Source organism: Rutilus rutilus (assembly GCF_951802725.1).
Source record: "Rutilus rutilus genome assembly, chromosome: 23".
NCBI classification, from domain to species: Eukaryota; Metazoa; Chordata; class Actinopteri; order Cypriniformes; family Leuciscidae; genus Rutilus; species Rutilus rutilus.
Genome location: NC_140233.1, coordinates 11920456 through 11945282, shown reverse-complemented (window position 1 = coordinate 11945282; position 24827 = coordinate 11920456). Strand labels below are relative to the sequence as shown.

Here is a 24827-nt window from a genome sequence, read left to right as displayed (position 1 = left end):
CCGCAAAATGTGCAGCACACAGATAAACGCTGAACAGTGTTTAAAATAAATTTTAACTCTTAAGTTCATTAGCCTTAGGAAGGTCAAACAAATGAGTTTTGTAAACGGGGTGGACAAAAGAGTGTCACATAGCAGCAGCTCAACCAGACCATGCACCTTTTTCATATATTCCGTGGGCGGGTATTATTTAAATGAGTAACATTGTGACTTCGTAAAGCCCGGAAAAAAACGTGTTGTAGAGCCGTTCTTTGTAGTTCTTGGAAAGTGTATTCTGTTAAATAAATGTTGGTTGAAACTGTAAAGCGTCGTTTTATTTAAAATCTTTGTGGCTGCTATCAGTGGGAGCACACGCGGGGTCAGAGTTGGCATCAGCCCTGACATCCATCAGACGAGCTCGCCAAGGCTGCGCTGACAAATATGCACGATCAATAGCATCTGACAGGACAACATGAGGTTATGGCCATCCCTGTCGACGCTATCTATTCTCTTTCAAGTCTGACAGATGTGGGGTAATTAATGGACTTCATTAATCAATCAAAGCCGTTGCTAAACTCCGAATTGAATGTGCGAACACATCGTTATTTAGGCTACTCTGTGGGAAAGAAATAAAGCTCTTAAAGGGATAGTTCACCCAAAAATTAAAACGTTGTCCTCTTTTATCCACTCTCACCTGTATGACTTTATTTCTTCAGCAATATAAAAAGGAGATATTTGTACAGGTCGAACAAGCTGCACTTTTCCACATAGTGAGCGAATGGTGACAATTAAGCCATGTTTTCAGTGGATATTATTTCAGTTTGTCAAAGGGGTGGTTGATTATGATTTCACTTTTTTAACTTTAGTTAGTGTGTAATGTTGCTGTTAGAGCATAAACACCATCTGCAAAGTTACAACGCTCAAAGTTCAAAGCAAAGGAAGATAATTGCTTTTAAAGAAATCGCTTTTTCACTACATCAAAGGGCTAGTAGGGACAACACGACATTACTCCAGGGTTAGTGACATCACCAACCCTAAAATTTACATAAACCCCGCCCCCGGAACATTTATAGATTATCAAGACAGAATATGCTAATCAATGACTAGAAGATAACTACACATAAGCTACATAAATTCATCAACTAACCATTCAGAAATGTCCTGCTGCATTCTACACGTTGTCACCTCTTCTTGAGTCTCTCCATCATTGTCTGACTACGGTTTGAACATAAAAGGCTAAAAGTTTTTGAAATTTTCAGTGCATGTCTGTGTGAGTGCAAGCTGTTGAAGCTCCACCCCCTGTACCGGGAGCAGCAGCTCATTTGCATTTTAAGGAACAGACACAAAACAGTGCGTTTTTGCTCACCCTCAAAAATTGACAATTTTAACATGCTATATAAAAATATCTGTGGGGTATTTTCACCTAAAACTTCACATACACACTCTGGGGACAACAGAGACTTATTTTACATCTTGTGAAAGGGCATTATACCACCCCTTTAAACACAAAGCTTTCAATTGGCTTCATTTGACCCATATACATGTCTTTGCTATTATTTAATTTATTGGTATTGGTTTTTGGCATTTGACAGTCCCACTTTCACTCTGTGGGAAAAAAAAAGCAGCTCAGGCATTCTTTTGTGCGCCACAGAAAAACTCAAGTCAAGTTAGGCTTGGAATGACATATGGGTCAATGGGTGTATAAATAATAACATTTCTTTTGATAGAGTTTAAAAAGAAAAATGACAGACATCCGTTAAAAACCTTGTTTTATTTGCATATAAACTTGGCTAAAAGTCACAATGGATAAAAAAAGTCACAAAACATAAAGTAAGCATTTACAATATCAGAAATGACATAAATTCCGTTTTTGTGTGTGTGTGTGTGTGTGTGTTCACAAGATTGCAGATCCACAGTGAAATATACAACGCATATATTACAACTAATAATGGAGATGGAAATGAAATGGCTTAATGTTACGTCGTATACAGTTTTGAAACAAATGCGATGGTATTGCAAATCTATACGATAAACAATTGTTTGAAACTTTACAGACATTTACCGAATGTATCTTTGTATATCTCCTGAGGCAGTCACATAGTAAACTCTCATCCACTTTTAAAACATGGTATCTTTATGATCTCGAAAATTTGCAACATCAGTCTAGTCTAAACTGTAATTGTAGGACAAAACACCACAGCGATAATGCAACGAATTAAATTCACAACACCCCGTTTAAAAACGCTTTCATCTTTTGACACATACTGTGCCACTCTTTATGTTGAGAGTACAAAATGCTCAGTTTAATGAGTTTAATGACCTGGTAGATAAAGATGTCTTCTTGATTAGAAAAGAGCAAAGTCTGATTGCAGCAATAAATATCAGACCCAATGGACCCTTTGACATGAGTGAAGTATGAACTTACCCATTTAATCCAAAATTGATATACAACACACAATAAGTTCATGACTTTAAATAACTTTATAATAATTTTACAAAGCACAATTAAATCAGACATGGTCAAGTATTGCTGACGCTTTTAGGAGTACCTTTATAATGCACTTTTTAAGATCCTGACCAATAAAAAAAGGGAAAACAGAAGACAACTGATGCAAACAAATTACAAATATGAATTCACAAGTTCATCTTCGCCGACAATAGTCATTTAAATGGTGTCGGATTCAATCCGACTTTAAAAAATATTTCATTTCCATGCATTTTTAAATACAAGCAGTACAAAAAGACCATTAATTTTAAGTAAGGAAGAGTTATGTAGAAAAAAGGAGGTGGGGCTTTAATGAGTCTCAGGAATTTCCTGGGTTGGGGAGATCAAATATGATTGGTGGATTGGTGGGCTGGAAGCTGACTGTACATGTGGAGGAGTTGATAAATGTTGTGTAGCCATCTGTCATTGTTCCATACCCTGAGAACGAGAAAACATTTTTATGAATTTATGTTATGTGCATTTTATTTAAAATGTTTAAATACTTGTTTACCCATTTAAACAATATTTTAATAAATTTAGATTCATATTTTCAATGTTTTTAAATATGTATTTAAATAGTAAAATAATAAAAAAGATTCATATATATAAACATACATGCACAAACACACAAATATATATAAAATATATATTTAAAGAGAGTTAAGCCCTTACCTTCATGGATTCCTCCATATGCGTGGAGTTTGGGTCGGACCCTCTTTTGTACAGTGTTGAGTAGTTCCACACAGCCGACTCTCTGAAGTTCTTTGGGGACCCAATCTCTGAACCCTGGACAAAGTCCAACATCACATCCTTAGTTGCGTATCGTCACATTTATGATGACTTTAAAATACAACAATCCATCAGCAGACACAAACTGATGTAAACATGCTCTACAGTTACATTCACATTTCCTCAATGCTTACCTAGAGGAGGCCCATGTGTCATAAGAATATCTACGTCTTCAGGGATCTGGTTCCACTTATCGAGGAGAGACTGGCCACGAGGTAAGTTAAAACCCCATCCATTAAACCACGGGGTCCTGTGGGAGCAGACAAACGCATTTTACACACTTCATAAATGTCAAAATCATCATACACATGCCTGCATGCTGTTCTCACACACATACGCCAAAAGTCGACAGTATTTCAAAATAGACTAGTGGTTAGGTAGCATGAATCTGCAGCCATTAAAAAAAAAAAAAAAAATCTATCTGTCTATCTATCTATCTATCTATCTATCTATCTATCTATCTATCTATCTATCTATCTATCTATCTATCTATCTATCTATCTATACAGGGATAAAAAACAAAAACATGTGTAAAATGAAATACTCTGCTGTATCTTTAATGTTGTGGGCCTAATTTTCTGCCAGAGGTCCTGGACATCTTGTTCAGATACATGGCATCATGGATTTGATCAAATACCAACAGATAAAAAAAAAAATCAAAACCTGACAGCCTGTGCTAGAAATCTTATAACGGGCCACGTTTGTATCTTCCAACAGGACAGTGATCCGAAAACAAACATCAAAATCAAAACAAAAATGGGTAACTGAGCACAAAGCCAAGCATCTGAAATGGCCATCCCAGTCCCTGACCTGAACCCTATAGAAAATGAGTGGGCTGAACTGAAGAGAAGAAGCGCCAACATGGATCTGGGAATCTGAAGGATCTGGAGAGATTCTGTATGGAGGAATGGTCTCTGATCTCTTGTCAGGTGTTCTCCAAACTCATCAGGCATTATAGGAGAAAACTCAGAGATGTTATCTTGGCAAAAGGAGGTTGCAAAATCTAATAAAAGGGGGCAAATATTTGTTCCCAATGTGTTTTGGAGAAAAACATTTATTACATATTGTGATTTTCCCCCCACTTTCAATTCTTTTACTTCAATAAAAGGTTAGATTTTTGCATAAAAAAAATATAAAATATATAAAAAGGATAAACAATGCAGATTTAATTTTTACAGCCATATTTGATCATATTTACCAAAGGGGCAAATAATTCTGACCAGCTATAAATATATAGTATTTATTTATTTATTGTGTGTGTGATAAGTTTACATTTAAATTTAGACTAAATTACCTCACTCATTGTGAGACAACTGATGGGCAACTAGATGACACATTTTTGACCATCACAATCTAACCCAAACAGTATACGGATGACTTTTTCTTTAAAAGAAAAAACAAACATGAAAAATGGCTCAAGAGTATTGCAGCATTAGATTTGAGGCCATGGCACAACTCAAGCTATTCATTTGAGCCTCCATCAGGGCGTCCAGCGGTTCGGAGCGGAGCAGAGGTCATCTGCAGAGGAGGCAGATTGATCAAGCTGTCAGCACCAATGAGCAGAAGCATGTTAATAAGAGTTTTATTTCCCCTCTGGGATGGGCCTGCTGACAGCCTGCGGTAACCCGGGCCAGACCTTTATTTACCACTCTCAGACCCAGTCTGATAAGGGCCAAGTGTCTGGGCCCAGCTAGACAAGGCTGTGCAAGGCCAGGGCTAAATGTAGGCCTTGGTAGAGAGGGCAGGAACTGACCCCGTGCTGATAAGCAGAGCTGGGTGATGGATGGAGACTGAGCAGACAAATGAGAGTTGGAAGCACTGCGGAGAGCAACGTCTGCAACTGCTCAACGCCACTTCAGAAGCTGCACTACAGTGCAGGATTTCAACATTTCTTGAGAATGTTCTTAGATTTTTTTTTTTCTTAAGACTGTGCTTTAAAAAAAACTAATTTTAAGAAGAATTTGAAATCCTAAAATAATTTACTTTTAAATAATCTTAGCCTATTACACGGCTCTGTGGAATACTTGTTTCTGATTGGTCAATAGCGCCATCCAACGATAAGTTATTCCCAGATAACAACCGCTCAAAACAGAACATTTTTTCTTCGTGGAAGTTTTGCATTTGGTGAGCTAAAAGGATATTAAAACTTAGTCAAATCAATATTTTGTATACAGTTATTTAATCATACCATCCAGTAGGCTAGTTATCATGGACTCGCTCTCTCCTTTCATTTAAACACAGCTGCCGCCATTTTGTGACTTTTGTACACTGCTGGATTATAAGATACAAACAGGTACGATTTTAATCGTACGATTTTAAACATTTAATCTATTAGCAAACACCATCGCACACCTGCAGGTGATAGATGCGTGGGGAAAAAAAGACCAAATAAGAACTCCCGCACTCTAAATAAGTATCAAAATTTTATTAGCAACGTTTCGGTCTCACAACCTTCATCATGCAAAAACAAAAACAGTTTAATTTGAAATCAATATTTATTATCTCCATAATTATTTATGTGGCGAAACGCTGTGTAATAAGTGGTATGACTGTATACCGTATCTCTTGAATATCCGTCTAGTTTGAACTTGCCGCGCTGCAACGGCTCTCTCCGCGGAAGCTTTGCGTTTTAAGAGCTGAAAAAATATTTTAACTCAGATCAATATTCCGTGACTAATTATTTACTTAAATATGTGTTGGGAACTTTTACGGCCTCACGCAAAAATTCCGATCGTACAGATGTCTATTGGAATGACTGGATTTCCCCCATGAAATTTCGCTGAGCAGCAGTAAATGTAAAAACACCTTAACAATAGATAGCCTACATATAATATATAGGCCTACTACTATTACTAGGGATGTGCACTAGTACTCTGAAGTGACACCAAGTCAGATAGGGACTGATTACTAATTAATTTCTAATTATATAATTATACAAGGCTCTTTTTAACACACTACGCATTTAAAAATGTCATGTAAAAATGTGCTGAACTCAAAAATAGTGTGTGCGCGTTTATTATGATCATTACGATAATCTGCAAAAAGTGCAAAGAGCGTCTTTGGCAAGAGCATGACTTATGAACTTTATCTTAAGAAATTTCTTAACTTCTTTCATAAGTTTAGTAAATCCGGCTATGATATGACCTGATTGATGAATCTGATGATTATAAAAACAGAAACATTAGGAAGGATGAGATTACAAATATTAAAGTCCCTGTAAAGTCAAAATTAAGTATGTGTTCTGAGTTTGTCATACCACCGAAAAATGTGTTATTAGCCACCCAGCCCAATTTCAATGATTAAAAAAGCCGCCAAGTAAATAAAATAAGCTATCAAAATCTCGAAAAAATGAGCAGTAGTCTCAGCTCTCAAACGCTGGGGGCGTGTCCGCTGGCTGCGCTGAAACCACGCCCACTCGCGGGAAATATGACTCGCGCACAGCTCGTGCATGTCGGCGCGACGGGAGGATGAAGGCCGAAGCGGACAGCGGGAGATAGTCGGTTCGGCCCCATAATTCACCAGTAACAGCGGATTATCAGTGAATTCCAGTTGTCTCCAACGAAAGTAAACTATCCTGATCTCTACAGAGGCGGGTGTGGTGGTGATCATCAGCTCTCCATCAAGGTAACGTTAGCTCTTCACAAGATAAATCCACCTCTTCTTGATATGATCATTTTTCGGAAATTTAAATAAGGACACCGATCTGTTTTCTAAGTGATTGCATCCAGGGAATACGCATTTACATGACGAAGGCATAGCCAGAGCCGTGGGCATAGTAGCTAGCAAACTGTAGGCTGTCTGATAGTAACTCGCGATTGAGCGATAGGCTTAGTGACTCCGTGCGTCATCAAGTAGGGGCCCAATCAAGCTCAGGGGGTCGCAGTGCGTCATCGAGCCCCCGTTTTAGCCCCGCCCAAAAAATCCGGCTCACAGCAAGGGTGAAAAACTGTTAAACGGTCTAACTCCACAATTTAGTACTTCACAGTTCTCAGTCTTTGTAACATGTTTTAGCAATACATTTCTAGCACTTATAATGTGTTTAGAATTTTTTTGTAGAATTGCCTTTACAGGGACTTTAAGTAGCTAAGTTGTAGCAGCTAATAGCATTAATGAGTCTTAAAGAGCTTGATACTGCCTTACTCACAGGCATGCATATATGTATGAGCACACATGCCCAGTTGTCCAGAGGTCATTTTACAACGAGCACTTGACAAAGTCGGAGCCTCTGAGAGGCAGGAGGTTAAGACTAGAGGGGGAAAAAGGTTTTCACAGCATGTTCCCTGAGACCTGGATCTTTTTTCATTCACTGAATAATGTTGAAATAGACGAGGAACTAGGGCCCAGTCCTTTGTACCACCTCAAAATAACAAGAGAGAGAGAGAGAGAGAGCCCTGGAGCAGTGTATTGAAAACCAATTACAGAGAGAACGAAAAAGGATTTAGAGGAAAAAAATTGAAACGCATGGAGTCTGTCGCTTTAAAATAACTGCCAATTAAACTTTGAGACCCAGTTAAACCTTGCAAGGGAACAGGGTCTGTCAAATAACAAAGTTTTCCTTACCAGATGCATGTTCCAGCATCTACTCCACAAAAAAAAAACACACACACACAATTATGAAATGTATAAGTGCCGAAATTACAATAATTTAAAATGTTTTACAAATTAAATATTTGGTTATATATATATAAATTATTACACAATGTGGCAATTAATTAATCTAAGAAAATTGCTGAGAAATTACCCCCAAAAGATCATTTAAAGTATTTATTGTGTTAAATGAGAAAAGCATAAAATACATATTACAAAAATTATTTCTATTGGATTGAAGAATTATATAAATTATATTTAATTCAGCATAGAATTTATTACACAAATTTTTATTAGAGTGAGTAAATGTTGATGACAGAATATAAATTTTTCCCAGTATACTTTTAATGGGTTTTTTATTATAATTTGTATTAGGCCTACACAAAGTAATGCTATAGAAATAGAATCCAAGTCAGCAATCAACAAAATGTCAATCATTGCTGTTGGTCAGGACAAAAAATGTTCATGAAACAAATATAGCTTGTATTGCTTATTTTATTGTGTTATTTTGATATTATTTATATGCCACTATATTATTTATTAGCTTTTATTTTTTATTTTCATTAAAGTTTAACTTATGTGCTTTTGCCATAGGCCTAGTCTTTGATTTGCACAGTTAACAGTGATTATCCATTCTTTTGTGTTTTAAGACAAAGATGTAAGCAAATATTCAAATACAAGCTCTCACTTTACTACTATTCCCCTTAACCAAACTTAAGAGCGCAGTCATTTATGGATTTGACACTACACGTCCATCATCACAGGCTGGGCTCATAGACTCGGCAGTATCCACTGTTTGTCTATCCATTAACGCTTCTTCATAGATTGGAGAGAATGGAGTTGATAGTGGATGAAATAGAGGCTGAACACAGGAAATGGCTGCTGAGGTCTCAGTGTAAGTGTGTGTATGTAGACTTGTCCATGGATGATTGATGGAGAGGCAAATAAAGGCGAGTGGTTGCTTTCGAACCAGGCCTGTATACCCTTGGGTACAATCTCTCAAACCTGTAAGTTTTCCTGCAAACATACTCAGGCTCGTCTGCTTTAACTCGCACATCAACGTCAGAGTCCGAGTCGAGCTTTCATCCGCACATCAAGCTAGTCATAAATGTGATGTCATTACATCCCCACATAAATCAAACAAATAAAGGAAGGCAGGATAAAAGAAATGTATTATTACAGCCAGGGCTCTCTGGAATACTCGATTGCTAGTTTCATGCCTCTCATATCAATTTTGCAGTCTCTTTTTTTCTTAGTATAAATATCTCAATCAATATTTCATGTCCTTTCATTATTAAGTAGCTGTGTAATAAGTGAGATAATGTTCAGTCTGCTGGTAATTATCACAAAATAAATCACCTCTGCTTAACATTAATATAATACATTTAAAGATCATAAAATAAATGTTTAAATTTTTTACTAAATGTTAATGTAAAATTAACCCATATATATATATATATATATATATATTATTAGAATTAAACATTATTATATTTTTTTTAACTCCAATAATCTTGAATATAAATACCAAGAAAAGGGAGAGAGAAAACAGAGAGAGAGAAAGAAAGTTTTCACTGTCAGAAACTGTTCAGTACTGGGACACAAGTGTATATTTGTGTCTGCGGGTGTGTGTTTGTTTTGGCTGCGTCAGCACTTTGTTTTGATGAACTCTCAGTGACCTGGACACACTCACACTGGCACACAAGAGCAGCCGGCTGAGCCTCAGTAACTAACACACACACACACACACACACACACACACGCACACGCACACACACACGCACACACACACGCACACACACACACACGCACACACACACACACACGCGCACGCGCACACACACACACACGCACACACGCGCACACACACACGCACACGCACACACAGTGCTTGCTTTGGAATCAGTGTGCCACTCTAATGCACAGGCCAGTCTTTCAAACACCTCACATGCAGAAAGGATTACTGAAATATTTATCTGCCCCTGACAGCAGGACAGCGAAATAAGAGGGGGATCAGAGAAAGATGTGTGATTGCCAAAGTAATGTTGGAGATGGTTACCAATGGTCAGGAGAGAAAAAGCAGAGGTGAACACGGGACAAAAGAGAAACTAGAGAGTTAGAGAGGAAATGAGACGGGATTTCCTGTCTAGTGTGATTTTGTGATGGTACCAAACAGCACACATCCCAAAGCAAGATTGGCAGCAAATATATTAAAACTTTTTGTAACGAAAAAAACAAGTGGCCCACTACAATCTTGAAGCATGTGAAGAGATTTGTTTTGAGAAACTTATATGTGGTCAACATATTTCCATACAGCCTGCTTACTATAACAGCATCAGACTCCTATTCTAGTTGGTCCATCTATTCCTCTCTCTCTCTTTTCACTGTGCCCACACTATGCCCTCCCATCCGCCACCAGCAGGCCCAGCAGAGGAGATGTCAGCTGTTTATTATCACTGGCAAATGACCAGGGGTCAGCTTACAACCAGTGACGTGAGCAGGTAGCCAGAGAAAACTGTTACTTCTATAGAGGCTTCTGTTGATAGCTGAGAGGACCGGATGGACGAGGTAATTTACGAACAGCATGCAAGTTCTGCGTTTCCTCCATCAAGGTCAATAACGAATTAAAAAAAATGTGCAAGCTAAAGTATAACAAGCATAATATGCTTCTGTAACTCAATGGGAAGAGTGTGGCACTAGCAAGTAGCAACATTAAGGCCATGGGATTGATTCACAGGGAACATGTGGAAGCCATCATACTGTGGATAGATGAATGTGAAAATCAGAAGAGAGATGAGACGCATCAGACTGTTATAGATTCTTTTCAACATCTCAATTCAGTCAATTCAATTCAGATGAGTCAATTAATATTCATTAGCAGGCCTTCAAGAGTCTAACACTACCCAGGTGCAGCACGTTAACGCGCATTAAGCTCTCAAGATGTTATTAACAAGCCTGTCAAATCTTACATCTTTACTAAAGCCAGTGTATTACATGATTTAACGCTTCATAAAATGTTTATATTTCTCATCCTTGCCAGTGTGGAAATGGAATCTTTTAGAAAGGAGGCCAATTTACATGAGAAACCCAGTATGGTGCCTTGACAGTTTAGAGCAAAGCAACCAACACAGCCATTTGTAAAACATACCTGCTTAATCCCAAATTCAGTTCTCTTTCATGTCTTATTGTGCTTGAATGGTCGAATACACACACAATTATGTCAAAATGCCCATCGTGTGGAGTACTCATGTAAACAGTTGGGTGTATTAGTATAATGAATCCATGCATTCGGCCTAAAATGCATGCTGCTCTCTGTGACATTAATGTTAATCAAACAAAAGAGAAAATAACTTACTGCTCTTGAATGAATAACTTTTGTATCTTTAATAACAATACATTTATAATTAATTCATACAGTGAATACTATGCAGTATTTTATTTTTTCATATGATTATTCAATTTCTGTACTATTTTAGTAACTAGATGATAAATAAATCTATTGTACCTGAAAAACATAATTAAACGCATACCTCGGGTCTTTGGTGATCCAGGACGTCATTCACTACCCTCCTTATTAACTTTTTAAAGTTAGACACTAACCTTCTTATTATTCCTCAATCAATTCATTATAAACAATATAACAAGAAAAGCCTGTTTTCCCATTCATTTTTTTTTTTATAAAAAATGTAAAGGCATCCCAAGGTGTGTGTGTAACAGTGTAAGCATATTTGAATTTTTGATAACTGAATAAGTGCAATTCACCTTTACTCCACAAGGTGGCAATGTCTGATACGCAATGATGAAGTGACGTTTCACTCATAGTTACCGCAGGTAGAAAACAAAAGAATAGTAAGTATCATCAGCAAAACTTGAAAAGGTTCAGCGATTTACTGCAGAGAAAGTACTGAACGCAATAAAATATTAATGTAACTTAGGGGATCCAGTAAAGAAACTGTTAGTGATCAAAATATTGATTTTGAAGATGTTGAAAATGATAGTTTGAATGTACTGGGAAATGAGCTCTAACGAGGTCAGTGATGATAGTATAAAACAACTGAACCCTTTCAAGCTCCAAAAGGTAACAAAATATGCCTCATTTTATTCTTCTATAAATAATTGTTACTCTAATTTCAGGAGTGTTTTATTTTATCGCAAAAGGTAGAGATACATAGATATAGATGGTAGATATAGATCTGGTCGCTAAAGAGCATTTGTGGATCAAAAGTATATATGTTTTGTTTGTTTTTTTGAAAATGACCGATCGTTTGGCTAGATAAGTCCCTTATTCCTCGGCTGGGATCGTGAAGAGCCCTTTGAAGCTGCATTGAAACTGCTTTTTGGACTTTCAACATGTTGATAACCGTTGAAGTCCACTATATGGAGAAAAATCCTGCAATGTTTTCCTCAAAAACCTTAACTTCTTTTTGACTGAAGAAAGACAGACATGAATATCTTGAATGACAAATTATCAGGAAATTTTAATTCTGAAGTGAACTAATCCATAACAAAAAGAACTATACCGTGGTATATATATCATTATCATGTAAAATTTCTTATATCCTGAAATAAGATTTTGGTCATATCGCCCACCCCTACTTTATGTTATTCACATGTAAATTGTACATACGTTCGATTTTAATATTAAATGTCCAACAGTTTTCACATAATTTACAGCTAACACAACAATTTGTTATGCTTCTGAGAAAGATTTGCATACATGATCAAAATTGAAACATTTCCATGTTTTATATGTAAAACTAAATCTTAAATAAATCCTATTCAGTCTGACTGAAAAGGGAAAAATAAATGATTTAATACAAAGGTTTGGGGTTGACATTAAAATGTCCAAACATTAAAAATAAATTCCAGCACTCATTGTAACAGAATGAAAACTCTATACCAATGCTTCCTCTGCATTACACATATCACAAGCCATTTCATAAAATGGTGGGGACACAATCAGCCTAAGCAAAAATTGGTGGGGACACTTCCCAACCGTCCTCACCTTAAATGACACCTATGCTACTAATACTTCCTACCAAGTAATTAGCGCTATCAGTTTCACAATGATCTGACCGCACACAGGGGGAGGAAACCTCACACTTCATATCTAGTATCCGTACAAATGCAGATAAACAGCTTTGCTGTGTTTACCCTAAAAAAAACCACAAATTACTATTATATCATCCCTGATCATTCATTCACAAGCACACCATAATCAAAACACATTAGCACCAAGGATGAAGCCGTGATACGGTTTCTATGGCAGCAGGAAAGACGCACCCCCACGATCTATCGTAGCCTAGCCTTGCAAACACTCACCCAAGATGAACTCAGGTCACATGACTTACGTCTGCCTTTCCTAAGAGGATTAGAGAGCCTTTGATTTTCAAAAGCCAAACCACCATCTAGCACAACAAGCTTACTTGTAATCAAACCAATCAAAGCTGCAAGCTGGAATATATGCGACACATATCGGAGTGGATATCAGGCGTAACGTAAGTAGGATTACCAAACGCGCCGTTATCAGGATAGCGGTTGCCAAGCTATGCAAGATAGCCCTGCCTCTATTGGATGATCTGGTTAGGCATACGAAGGTAATATCGGATATTTGTCTGGTACGACACAGAGAGTAATCAAGCCAAGGTCAATGTAGCGACGGGAACACTGCCATGAAAGGGAATACTGATAAATAAACTGACATAAAACAGGCTCGTCTTCTACCTTGGGCCAGACGGGAGTCAAGCCTGAGCGAGCACTTTGTAGGGAAGAAGAATGAAGCCGTGTAAATGACCTCCTTGATGGCTGAGGCCCGGGGTCAGGCAGGTCAGAGCGGCTCACTGTGAGCATGCACTTGGAGGGGCGCACCGGGGTCGGCCTCACGTTTTGATCCTGGCTCCCAACAAAGCACCAGGATGTGTTGGAACAAAAAGCACTTCCTGCAGGAGAGGCTGGGAAAAGTATGACCAAAGAGCACCCCCACCAAGACCACCCATCACAGATGTCTGGTTTCCCCACTTCTAACCAAAATTAGCATTCTAATTCTGCCTGGCTGAAGACGGCAAGATATTTTGGATAGACATACTAAATATAGTTTTATGTTTGGTGTTTATGCTCTACGAGAGACTTAAATCACCACGTGGTGGTTTAAATAGTGGGTTTGATTCACTAATGGTCTATGTATTTTTGTATAACGTTTGTGAAACCACACACACAAAAAAAAAATGGTTAAGCCAATAAAAAAAAAACAATATGTATATTAACTGGAATATATGCGGCGTGCACACAGACAGACAGACTTGTGTGTGTGTGTGTGTGTGTATGTATATATATATATATATATATATAAAAAAAAAACAATCACACACAATAACATCATAATATGCTAATGAGGTTTAGAATATTTATAATATTGATTCCAAATTATCAGGGTTCATTAATTAAAAAATAATTTAAAATCATCAAACAAAATAACTAAATGACTACAAAAGTACTAACTAAACTTTTAATGTTAAAACAATAAATACAGTATTATATAGAATATATTCATATAATAAAATAAAAATATAATATATAAAACAATGCAGCCTGCATTGATTAAGCAAATGAGATTTCTAATAATATTTACTCAAAATAATATTCATTAACATTAGAATGAGGGGAAATTAGATTTTTTTTTGCATGTGAACTTTTTCTAAGCACTTCTTCCACAAACAGATCTGCAGAACCAGATACCAAGGACATATAGTGACCAAAAAATTTATGATTAAAAAATCCTCATTATATTAATACATATATTTTTAACAACAACAAAAAAAGAAGCGAGACAACCGTCATTCAATTTCAACTGACGCGTCAGCATCGTCTCCAGGTGATAAACTGCTTCTAGTAGCTGTCGACTATTGTGTCACACTGCCACAAAGCTCTCCATGCCAAACACTGCTAGGCATCCATTCACACCTGAAATCTAACACAGCCTTGTTGGTCTCCCGTCGGAGAGGGGGGCAGCCCACTGGGTGAGGGGTAAACTGAGATAATGGTCTGCTTATCAGACGCTGAGGTCTTTGCATTAAAGATGCCAATGTGTGATGACGGCTGTCTGTGTGTGGGTTAAGAGTAACAGAGGAAGAAAGATACAGTAGATGGAATGAAAGAGAGAGAGTGAATGTGCGTATGTGTGTAACACTATCTGTAGCGAGTGAGGACATGTCTCGTGTCCAGCGGAGCAGAGAATACAACGGTGTCTAGCATGACCCAGGTCTACAGAGGTCTCTCTGTAGACTATCAGTTGATCTTAAGGTATAAGCCATGAGAAATCATACAAGAGACATAAACATTATTTGATTCCAATGAATCAGACACAAACTTAATGTGGGTCAATCAGTCATCTGTTACTTAACTAACGGACTTCACATATGTTGCATATGTTTTGTACATACAGAGCACTGATTCTGATTTATGGAGCTTTATCAAAAAACTTAAAAGCAGCAACATTCTACATTAGCCTTAAAAAAAGAAAGAAACTGTCATCTTGGAAATATGTTTTACCAAAAATGATTTTCTAAATATTTTAGAAGTGGTTATTAATATTTTCAGACTGAATACCATATCTGATCAAATCAAAGTATCATTATTATTTAATATATACATTATTTAAAAAAATTGTTACATTAAAAATAGAAAAAAATTCCAGTCCCATGATGTACCATCTAGGAGTAACAGTTCAAGATCTACAGTCAACATGAAATAACATTTGAATCCCATTTTACTTCCATAACATTATGTTTTGATGAGTGAAACAGGATATTCAACAAGATATGTAGGTGTAACTTAAGTGGCCTTTGTGACATTAGCCAAATTATTAAATTTTGATGAACAAATAAAAAGACAAATCTTTTTTTCTTGGAATTTGTGTACAAATGAAGTGTTAAGAAAGGAAAAATCGTTGTACACAGTTATGGCTGAGAGAATTTAGAAGTCACTTTACATAAACTAAAGCCTGATTATGCTTTTGCTGAGGATATCTGATTCAAATGTTTGATACTTCACTAAATATTCTGCTCGACAGATGTAGCGAACAAAAAGTAACAAACAATTTGATGACAGTGATTTAGAAATGCTTACCACGGAGTCCCGTATATCCTGAATCCTTTAATGGTGACCTCAGAGTCCTGCAAGTACACACAGTTTGTAAGGAGGGACTGAACGTCGTCAAAATCCTCAGGCCTCAGCTTGGACACTGAGGGGAAACGGTAGTAATCCTGCTTTACGAGTTCCGCCATAAAGTCTTTATCGAAGGTAAGTTCGTGATTTCCCGCGATGACAACTTTGTATTCATAGGGAAGACTGCCTGTAAGAGGAGAGAGATAATGAGAATGACAGATTTTGGCAGAAAATGGACAACAATGTTTTGCAATATTGTGGCCATATGCTAAGTGACATGTTAGACCAGATTCTTTAGTGACAATCTTTTAAAAAAAAGAAAAAAGATTATCAAAAGGCTTTGACCAACCCGAAGTGAATTTACAGCTTACTGTGGCTGCCATTCGTAGGCGAAAGCATGACTTTGATTTCAACAAATAAACAATGGTTTTGACCTCTGTAACCCTAAAGAACCTTGATTTCATCTAAGTGAATTGCTGAACGAGACCAGACCGAAGGGCACCTATTAAAGCCAACAGATGGGCATTTTTCAATTTCCAATTTGACCTTCTTCACCTCCAGTAACAGCAAATGCCTTCCTACTCGTTAGAAATGCTGTGCACATAGCAACTTATTAAATTCAGTCAAAACTATGTAACAATACAAAATAATCAACACTTACGTGCATCAATCTTAAAACAGGGCACTGGCCAGATTTGCAATTTGCAGGGAGTTTTTTGCAGTTAAAACAAATCCTTAAAACAGCACAGCTTTTAAGTTCATAAATGAACCGTTTTTGTTTTAAATTCTGCCATTTCTGGTAGAAGTGACTTAAACGGTATCATTAATATTGACCTTTTGTTTGGGAGTTCGTGTTGTGACAGCAGGGGAAGTGCTTGTCAGCAAAGGTGGCAGGACTGGATTTGCGCACTTACCTAACCAGTCATTAAACTTCTTCACTTCAGACGGCAGGCCAAGCTCTGTAAAGTCACCCGTGTGAAGCAACACGTCACCAAAGGGCATCTGGATTCCATCGGTCCTCGAGTGCGTGTCTGAGACACAGACAAAACGCGTATGACCCACGGGCTTCGGCGCATCGTAGGGAAGTGGCTCTACCCTGTGGAAATTAAGAGTGTGTTTGTTTCTGAAAGAATGTTTATTTGTTATATGTACAGATAACTTATTAGCGAATTAAGAACAGATTAAAGATACCAAAGAAAATTCAACTTTTCCAAAAAAAAAAAAAAAAAAAAACACATTTTAAATGTCTATACATTGAAAGTCAATGGGGTCCAAAACAACTTTGGTCCCGACTGCCTTTCATTGTAAAGGCGAAAAAACATTTGTGTCAAAAATTCTTAAAAAGACATCCAGGTTTGCTTTTAAATTCAAGTGAGAATTGAAAGTGTAAGGAGGAACATCACATTTTTGAGATTCTTTTTTGTGAATCATGTCATAGTCTACTTGTTTTCCCAGCATTATTGCCATTTATTGCGCTGATAAATTGCTCTGTCCTGCACATCTGTACAAAAGTACATTGCATCGGGTTACATAATAGAATTTAACGACAAATGGATGTTTCTTCCACACTTAAGCTAAAAGCAATTCAATGGCACATGCATCCTGGTCGATCCCTTTTGCTTGCGCTGATCTGCCTTAATTGCATGGTACCATTAAAGCAGCAAAGGCTCGGCTAATCAGGCTGCTCCATTCTTTAGGATCTGCACCGGGTCTCATTATGCCATCATCAGCATCAGTCAATAATCAGGTTTTTTAGAGGTGAGCTCTGACCCTGAGGTCAAAGAGCTATTGTTAAAGAGCTAATCAACTCAACTAACCTTTGACCTTTCTCTGGTTAATAACAGTCTTACACTGTTTTAGCCCTAAGATCTCTATTACAATTACAAGAAATTTAGGTACAAATGCTAAAAAAAAAAAGTAAATGTATTGGTTTGATATATACACAACCTAAAATGTTTATATGTCTTGCGTTCAGTCTGAAAAAGACACGAATAATTAACAAATATCCAATTTGAAACTGGACTGGATTTATACAGTGCCATTATCTTGTTATGGACCCCTCAAAAATATCATTAAAACGCCTAATCTGCAACACTATTAAGTTAAAAAGGTCAATTTAATTCATTACAACAGAAGTGAAGCCACAGGAGCCTCTGATCACCTGGCGGGGTGAGATGAGACAAAAGCGGCCAGATGTCCTCTCTGTCAGCATTCTGTTCTGTCTTCAATCAATCAATTAAATAAATGTTTCAGTTACAGGAACACTGTACACAGACACTCACATGTGGACGTGAGGGGGCTGGAAGCGGCTCTGGTTGATGTTGTAGTGGGTGAAGGCCTGGGTCGGGTTGGAGCTGTACTCATCCACAGAGATGGTGACCTTCCCCTGCGAGGATATTCTGCGAGCCATGGCACTTCTGGTTGGGGCATGAGCAGGTCACAGTGGTACACTACAGATCCGGTGAGCAAGCATCCTTTAGTCCCAAGGCTTGGATCTGAGTCACCACATACAGGGACACCAAGATGCAAAACGTTAATGATGCAAATCCAAATCCAAATTAAACAAGAAGGTACGGAGTATCAACAAAATATTCAGTAATCTGTCCTCAATGCAAGTTTAATATATTACTTATATTACTTATCTGCTGCTACTGATATATTCTATGTTATATTGAAAAATAAAAATGTTATACTCAACAAAAAAAAAACAGAAAGCTCAGCAATACATTTTTCAAAGCCCTATAAGTGGACATGGTGATGAAAAAAAAAGTTTAATGAATCTGCATTCCACAAGAAATTTGTATTTGTGCGAGAACGCAAAATTTTTGTTGCACCGAGAAACTGATGATTGAAATAATGAGCTGGAAGGAAAAAAACAAAGTTTCACGAAGGAACGCAATACTTTTGCTGGAAAAGAAAAAAGATTCAAGTTTTGAAATCAAAACACAAGAACACTGACATATAATTTCCCTCCTATCTTATTTCTCTCCTTTTTTTCCATCATCTTATCCCTTTAGGGGCGTTGTATATTAAAAGTTCAGGAGTCCCAAAATTTACTTGGAATAATAAAGAACCAGTAAGAAATAAAGAGCTGAATAACAGACAACTTGAAATAGAGCAAAATCTTTTAAATTGTGCTAAATATGATCAATAGAAGAAGAAACATTGATTGCTGTGAGATTGCTGAAAACATTTTAAAATCTGTTGCGCTTGGCTTTGGGGTCCTAAACATCCTGTCAGGGTGTATTTTGTAATAATTCCCATCTAAATGTGTTTTATCCATTACATAACTTATTCTTCATCATTTTCCCTTGGTTGAGAACCTCAGCTCTGCTTCCTGTTGTTCTTGCAACATGGATTTCAAACTGTCAAATGCACCTTTCCCACAATGCTTTACTGCCTTCTCCCGATGACAACAAAGACAAAAGCTCAATTCATTGTTTAAAAATTTATAATTTTATCTATTTATCATTTTTAAGTCATGTTAATATGTTTTGTAGGTAATTAAAAGACATACACAAGATTGTTTTAGGGGGGTGGGAAACCTCCCTCATTGTTACCTGCATCCATTTATTTTGTTCAGCTGCACCGCCTCACTCACACACGGTCTCAGGCGGGCTAACCTTTTGCCATAAACTTGAACTTTGCTCACCCTCCCTGGAAGACTTGAGACCGGTCACATTAATAACACTTATGACCAACAGCTCGCGGTGAGCTGGAAGCCTCTGACTCCATAATTATCAGTCAACAAAAGCCAAGCTTCTAAACTGGCGTCAGACTGCACGAGGAAAGTCTATATTTCATTGTACTGTTAATGCAAAATCTGTTCTTCTTACTATGAGGCAACTGAATCAAAAACGTTCATTCAGATAGCATAAATAACCCGTATATAACATATAATTTGTGCGCAAAGCAAGGCACGAGTAATCCTGAGCACATAATAAATCAATAAACATAACCGTTTTCCACATAATTCCTCTATTCAGATGCAGAGCAATGAACGTGAAAGAAACTTGACGGCGCGAAAATGTTACAATGTATCACTGCGAAAATGTTATAATGTGTCCGCTGCGCTGGTTTAAAAATGTTCCAATGTATTTCGAGATAATTCTAAACGATTTCCCTCGAATATGACAACCAGCCACCTCTAACCCATTACCGCTTTGTGCCTCGCTATTTTTTCCCCTAGCGATCTTCTTCAAAAGCGACTTGTGTGTACCTTCTCTTTTGGCCCAGAACCGCTCGGGGGTTGTCCGCTGATGTGTCAAAGACGACGGTCATCGGGTATTTCGGAAGCCGTGAGGGGTTGAGGTCGCGGCGGGCAGGGCAGAACCTTCGACCCCCGGGGTCTCTCTCCACTAGCACTCTCACTGAAATGCGACAGACGAGGAAGGAGGGAGACAGACAGACGAGAGAGAACAGCCTCGACGTGGGAAGAGGGGGAGCCCGAGAGAGACGAGTGCAATGAACGACGCTGCCACTGGGGTCAGAGAGCATAGCAGAGGAGTCGAGAGGTAAAAAGACGGACAGCCATTGGGTTGCACCTTTCACCGGAAGCGCACGCGATAGGTCAGACAGCCAATGAATTTGGCAGCGTTATTTGCATAGATTTTATAATAAATGTGGACTGTCATTAAGGTAAAATCTTTATATTTTTATAAGTAAGAGTTGGTCCATATATCAGTTTGGCTGTATGGTCTAGCACAGATGTTTCCAAATATGTATATATTATAATAAAAAAGTTCAAATGTATTTGTAGAATTTTCTTTTTATAATTCTTACAACACCCGGTACATAAAAAATCATTAGTAACAGCCTTAAAGTCATCATGATATCAATATTCATTTTTATTTTATTTTTTTATGAAATATTGCAGCTTTCGTTATAAATGATTTATCCATGCACATCATTATTATTTTTTAATTTCTGTGCCCTCATAGTAAAAACAAAATCTTGCAAGGAAATCTCTTCTCTGATGATGTGTTTACAGGCGCAAGGGCAGGACAACCTGTCACTCACATGACATCACAGCAACAGCAAAACACAACCATCCAATCAAATTCCAGATGGATCAAATCAAGCCCATAGTCCTACATTTTTTCTTGTTCGAGAAGCCGTTTAAAGGGGTGGTTGATTATGATTTCACTTTTTTAACTTTAGTTAGTGTGTAATGTTGCTGTTAGAGCATAAACACCATCTGCAAAGTTACAACGCTCAAAGTTCAAAGCAAAGGAGATATTTGCTTTTAAAGAAATCGCTTTTTAAGGACTACAACAAATGGCTGGTAGGGACTACACGACATTCCTCCAGGGTTAGTGACATCACCAACCCTAAAATTTACATAAACCCCGCCCCCGGAACGTTTATAGATTATCAAGACAGAATATGCTAATCAATGACTAGAAGATAACTACACATAAGCTACATAAATTCATCAACTAACCATTCAGAAATGTCCTGTTGCATTCTACATGTTGTCACCTCTTCTTGAGTCTCTCCATCATTGTCTGACTACGGTTTGAACATAAAAGGCTAAAAGTTTTTGAAATTTTCAGTGCATGTCTGTTTGAGTGCAAGCTGTTGAAGCTCCGACCCCTGTGCCGGGAGCAGCAGCTCATTTGCATTTAAAGGAACAGACACAAAACGGTTTTAACATGCTATATAAAAATATCTGTTGGGAATTTTGAGCTAAAACTTCTCATACACACTCTGGGGACAACAGAGACTTATTTTACATCTTGTGAAAAGGGCATTATACCACCCCTTTAACTCAGGTATACGTCACAATAGGAAAGAAAAGACTATCGCAACTTCTGTTTCATGCCGATTTTAAAAATGGAAAACTTTTTTCATCTTTGCAGCTAATTGTTATCACTAATAAATCTGTATCAGTTTACAGAGTTCAGAAAAGCAGGGCTGACATCTGGTTGATAAGGACAGCGGCTGTGTCAATATTATAAAGCTTTAGGCAACTCATTTTTCATTACCAGCAGGGTGGACTTCTGCAACAGACTCCTTCCTGGAGTACCCTCTTATGAACCAGTTATTTTATTTCATTTTTATGTTGTCAATTTCCTTTTTATGTTGTTAAAAAATGTATAAACTTGACTTGACTATGATACAGATGAGATGCTCTTTGAAATACTATACTATAGAAATAACTCTACAGATTGAATACTGTTTATTTAATTGTTTAATTAATGCAGTGACACTGCTGAGTAAAAGAGATCCAACCTACATGCTCGCATGCACATCCTAAAACCTTTATTTTGTTCTTGCATGGGCACGGTTGTCATTATTGTGTATGCATGTGTGTGAGAGAAGAGACATTCTTTGAAGAACAGTGGGTGAGGGAGGCAGGGAAAGCAAGCTGAAAGAGAATTTCAATTCCATGGCAACCAGGCTGTTCAGGCTTCCATGCCTTCTGTCATCCAGCTCTATACTGACAGAGCCTGGCATCACCAGCACTGCTCTCTTGTCTGTTCAGCACAGGAGAGCGAGCGTCAGATCATTACTGCTGTTTTCCATTCAGAGCAGAGTTGTATTGGTGTATGTGGGATGGTGGATGTGCTGGTGGGTGAGTGGGTGTTTTGGTTGGTTCTGTAGCAATGTTAGGTGCCTTTGTTGTGCATATTCATTGCTAAGCCTTTTTTTGGTGATAAAATATAATGAATGCTCTCAAAGGATGGATCAAGATCAAATCCTCTCATGTCAGAATGATTCTCCCTCGGGAGATGTACATATACCGCATACAGTGTTTGTGATGTTGTGCTGCTCAGATTCTCTGTTGTATGTTCAAAAGAGCTTCAAAGAGAATGTAAAATATAGCCTATATATGATATATAGTATATATATTTACTACATGTGTGTATGTATATATATATATACTGTATAAATAAAGATATTTCAATTGGCCTTGAAACTAATATCAAAATATTTATATATTTAATATATTTGTTATTTAATAAATAATATAATATATGGCCACAGCAAAAATCCCCAATTTTCTTCTTCTTTTTTTTTTGTTGCAATTTTTATTTGCTCTTGATAATCAAAAAAAGAAATGTTAACACCTTTCACAATCCAATTATTTCCAGATGGATAAAAGAAAAGTTAAATAAATATACTTTATCACTCGGAAATGCGTCACTATATGGAGGTAAAATGGATTGCATATTGACTTTAAAGAAGTATTGATTAAAGTCTATATTTAAATACATTTTTCTAGCAGTCCAAACCACACACAAAGTACAGTACAGTAAAACTAATCCCTTTTTAAAAAGATGACCGTTAGCTGACCTCCAAAAGTAATGAATAAGGGAACAAATCCATAATCTAGAAAGGATGAATCAATACACACTAATTCCACATAATGCAGTGGGGTTTGGGGCCTTGGTAGTGGTCACTGGGCATTTGTTGTCCCCTGCAGAGTTCTCACAATTGCAGCAGCTTGCCAGGAATCATTATGAAATGAATTGACTCTAGGGAGGCTGGGGTAATTAGTGAAGGGGGCGCAGGTCCACACTTCTTTGGACCTTCTTCTCTGACAGTGACACATTCATTTCCATTATAAGACAGCAGCTGATTCAAACCATTCATTGTGAATATTTGGAATTTTGGGGGTTAAAACTACAAAAATAAAATAAAATCATTTATACAGGCTTTATAGATGTTGTAATATGAGAAAGAGTGATATATGTATGGTTAAATCACATTCAAAGCTTGTCTGTATTATTTGACCTCATACCACACTATCCTAATGCTGAATATGTTTGTCTGTCATTGACTGATGTAGAGTTTGATATTGATCGCGCCAGCTAACCCAGTTTATGCGTCTTTCATGAACATGAATATTTGTCAATATGTCAAAGGTGACATGGCACTGTCACTTCCTGGATCTTTGGAACTCCAGCACACAAACCCCCTTGGAGGAGGAAGGCCTGGTGCCCTTTGACCTTTTCAATAATTACAGGAGGACTGAGGAGTATAATAATGGGTTACTCAGCTATTCCAGTGAATAAGGAAAGAGGGGTTTTTCCTCCAGCGCAGCTGTCAGTCATTGCAAAAGACATATAGTCAATAGTAAATGTGCATTTTCAGCAAATATGTCAAAAAAACAGGATGTATACTGTATTATCAAGGGGTTATAAGAACTACAATGATCAAACTGTGGTGTACAGTTATTGATCAAGGACATACACGAATCACTGATCGAACTGGCTTGTACAGTGGGTGCTGTTTACATCGGCTGTGTAGCAAAGTAGGATTGCAAATTGATTTTTAAGTTAACTAATCATTAGAAGAGATTCCCTCAAGCTTTTCTCACATTACTGCATGTATTGATGCTGCTTTCAGATACAAGACACATCCCTTGTGCCACTTGCTTTGCAAAATGTTGACTATTATTGCTCATACTAAGGATTAGAAGTCCTCAAACTTACTACTGAATCGGAATGATACCCGAACACTACCCGAATAACATTGCACTGCCTTAGTAACCACCCAAAACATCATAGCAATGCCCTAGCAACCACTCATAACACCCTAGCAACCTCCATGCAACCTGCACTAAAACATTCTACAAACTTCTCATAACACCTAGCGCTGGCTTTTGCTATGACAGGATTCACTCACAATTTCTTTAAAAAAGTGTACTGCAACCACATAACAACACCCTAACAACTACTCAGAACACCCTAGCATCTGCATAACAACACATTAGCAACCACGCACAACAACCTAGCATAGTGTCGGCTTTTGCACTGATCAGCACCACTTACCCTTTCTTCAGAAAGTGTACAGCAACCACCTACAGTAGCAATGCCCT

The 24827-nt window shown here is 37.5% G+C and overlaps 1 protein-coding gene across 1 annotated transcript; it reads right to left on the bottom strand.

Moving 5' to 3' along the window:
- Positions 1-1857: 1857 nt before the first annotated feature.
- Positions 1858-20562, bottom strand: mpped2 (metallophosphoesterase domain containing 2b). Its single transcript, XM_084396291.1, has 7 exons — positions 20220-20562; positions 18283-18495; positions 16915-17096; positions 15962-16187; positions 3385-3500; positions 3134-3247; positions 1858-2899 (listed from the first exon to the last, which is right to left on the bottom strand). The coding sequence occupies exons 2-7, from the start codon at positions 18408-18410 to the stop codon at positions 2781-2783; spliced, it is 885 nt and encodes a 294-aa protein (XP_084252417.1). The 5' UTR covers positions 18411-18495; positions 20220-20562; the 3' UTR covers positions 1858-2780.
- Between the last annotated feature and the right edge of the window lie 4265 nt (positions 20563-24827).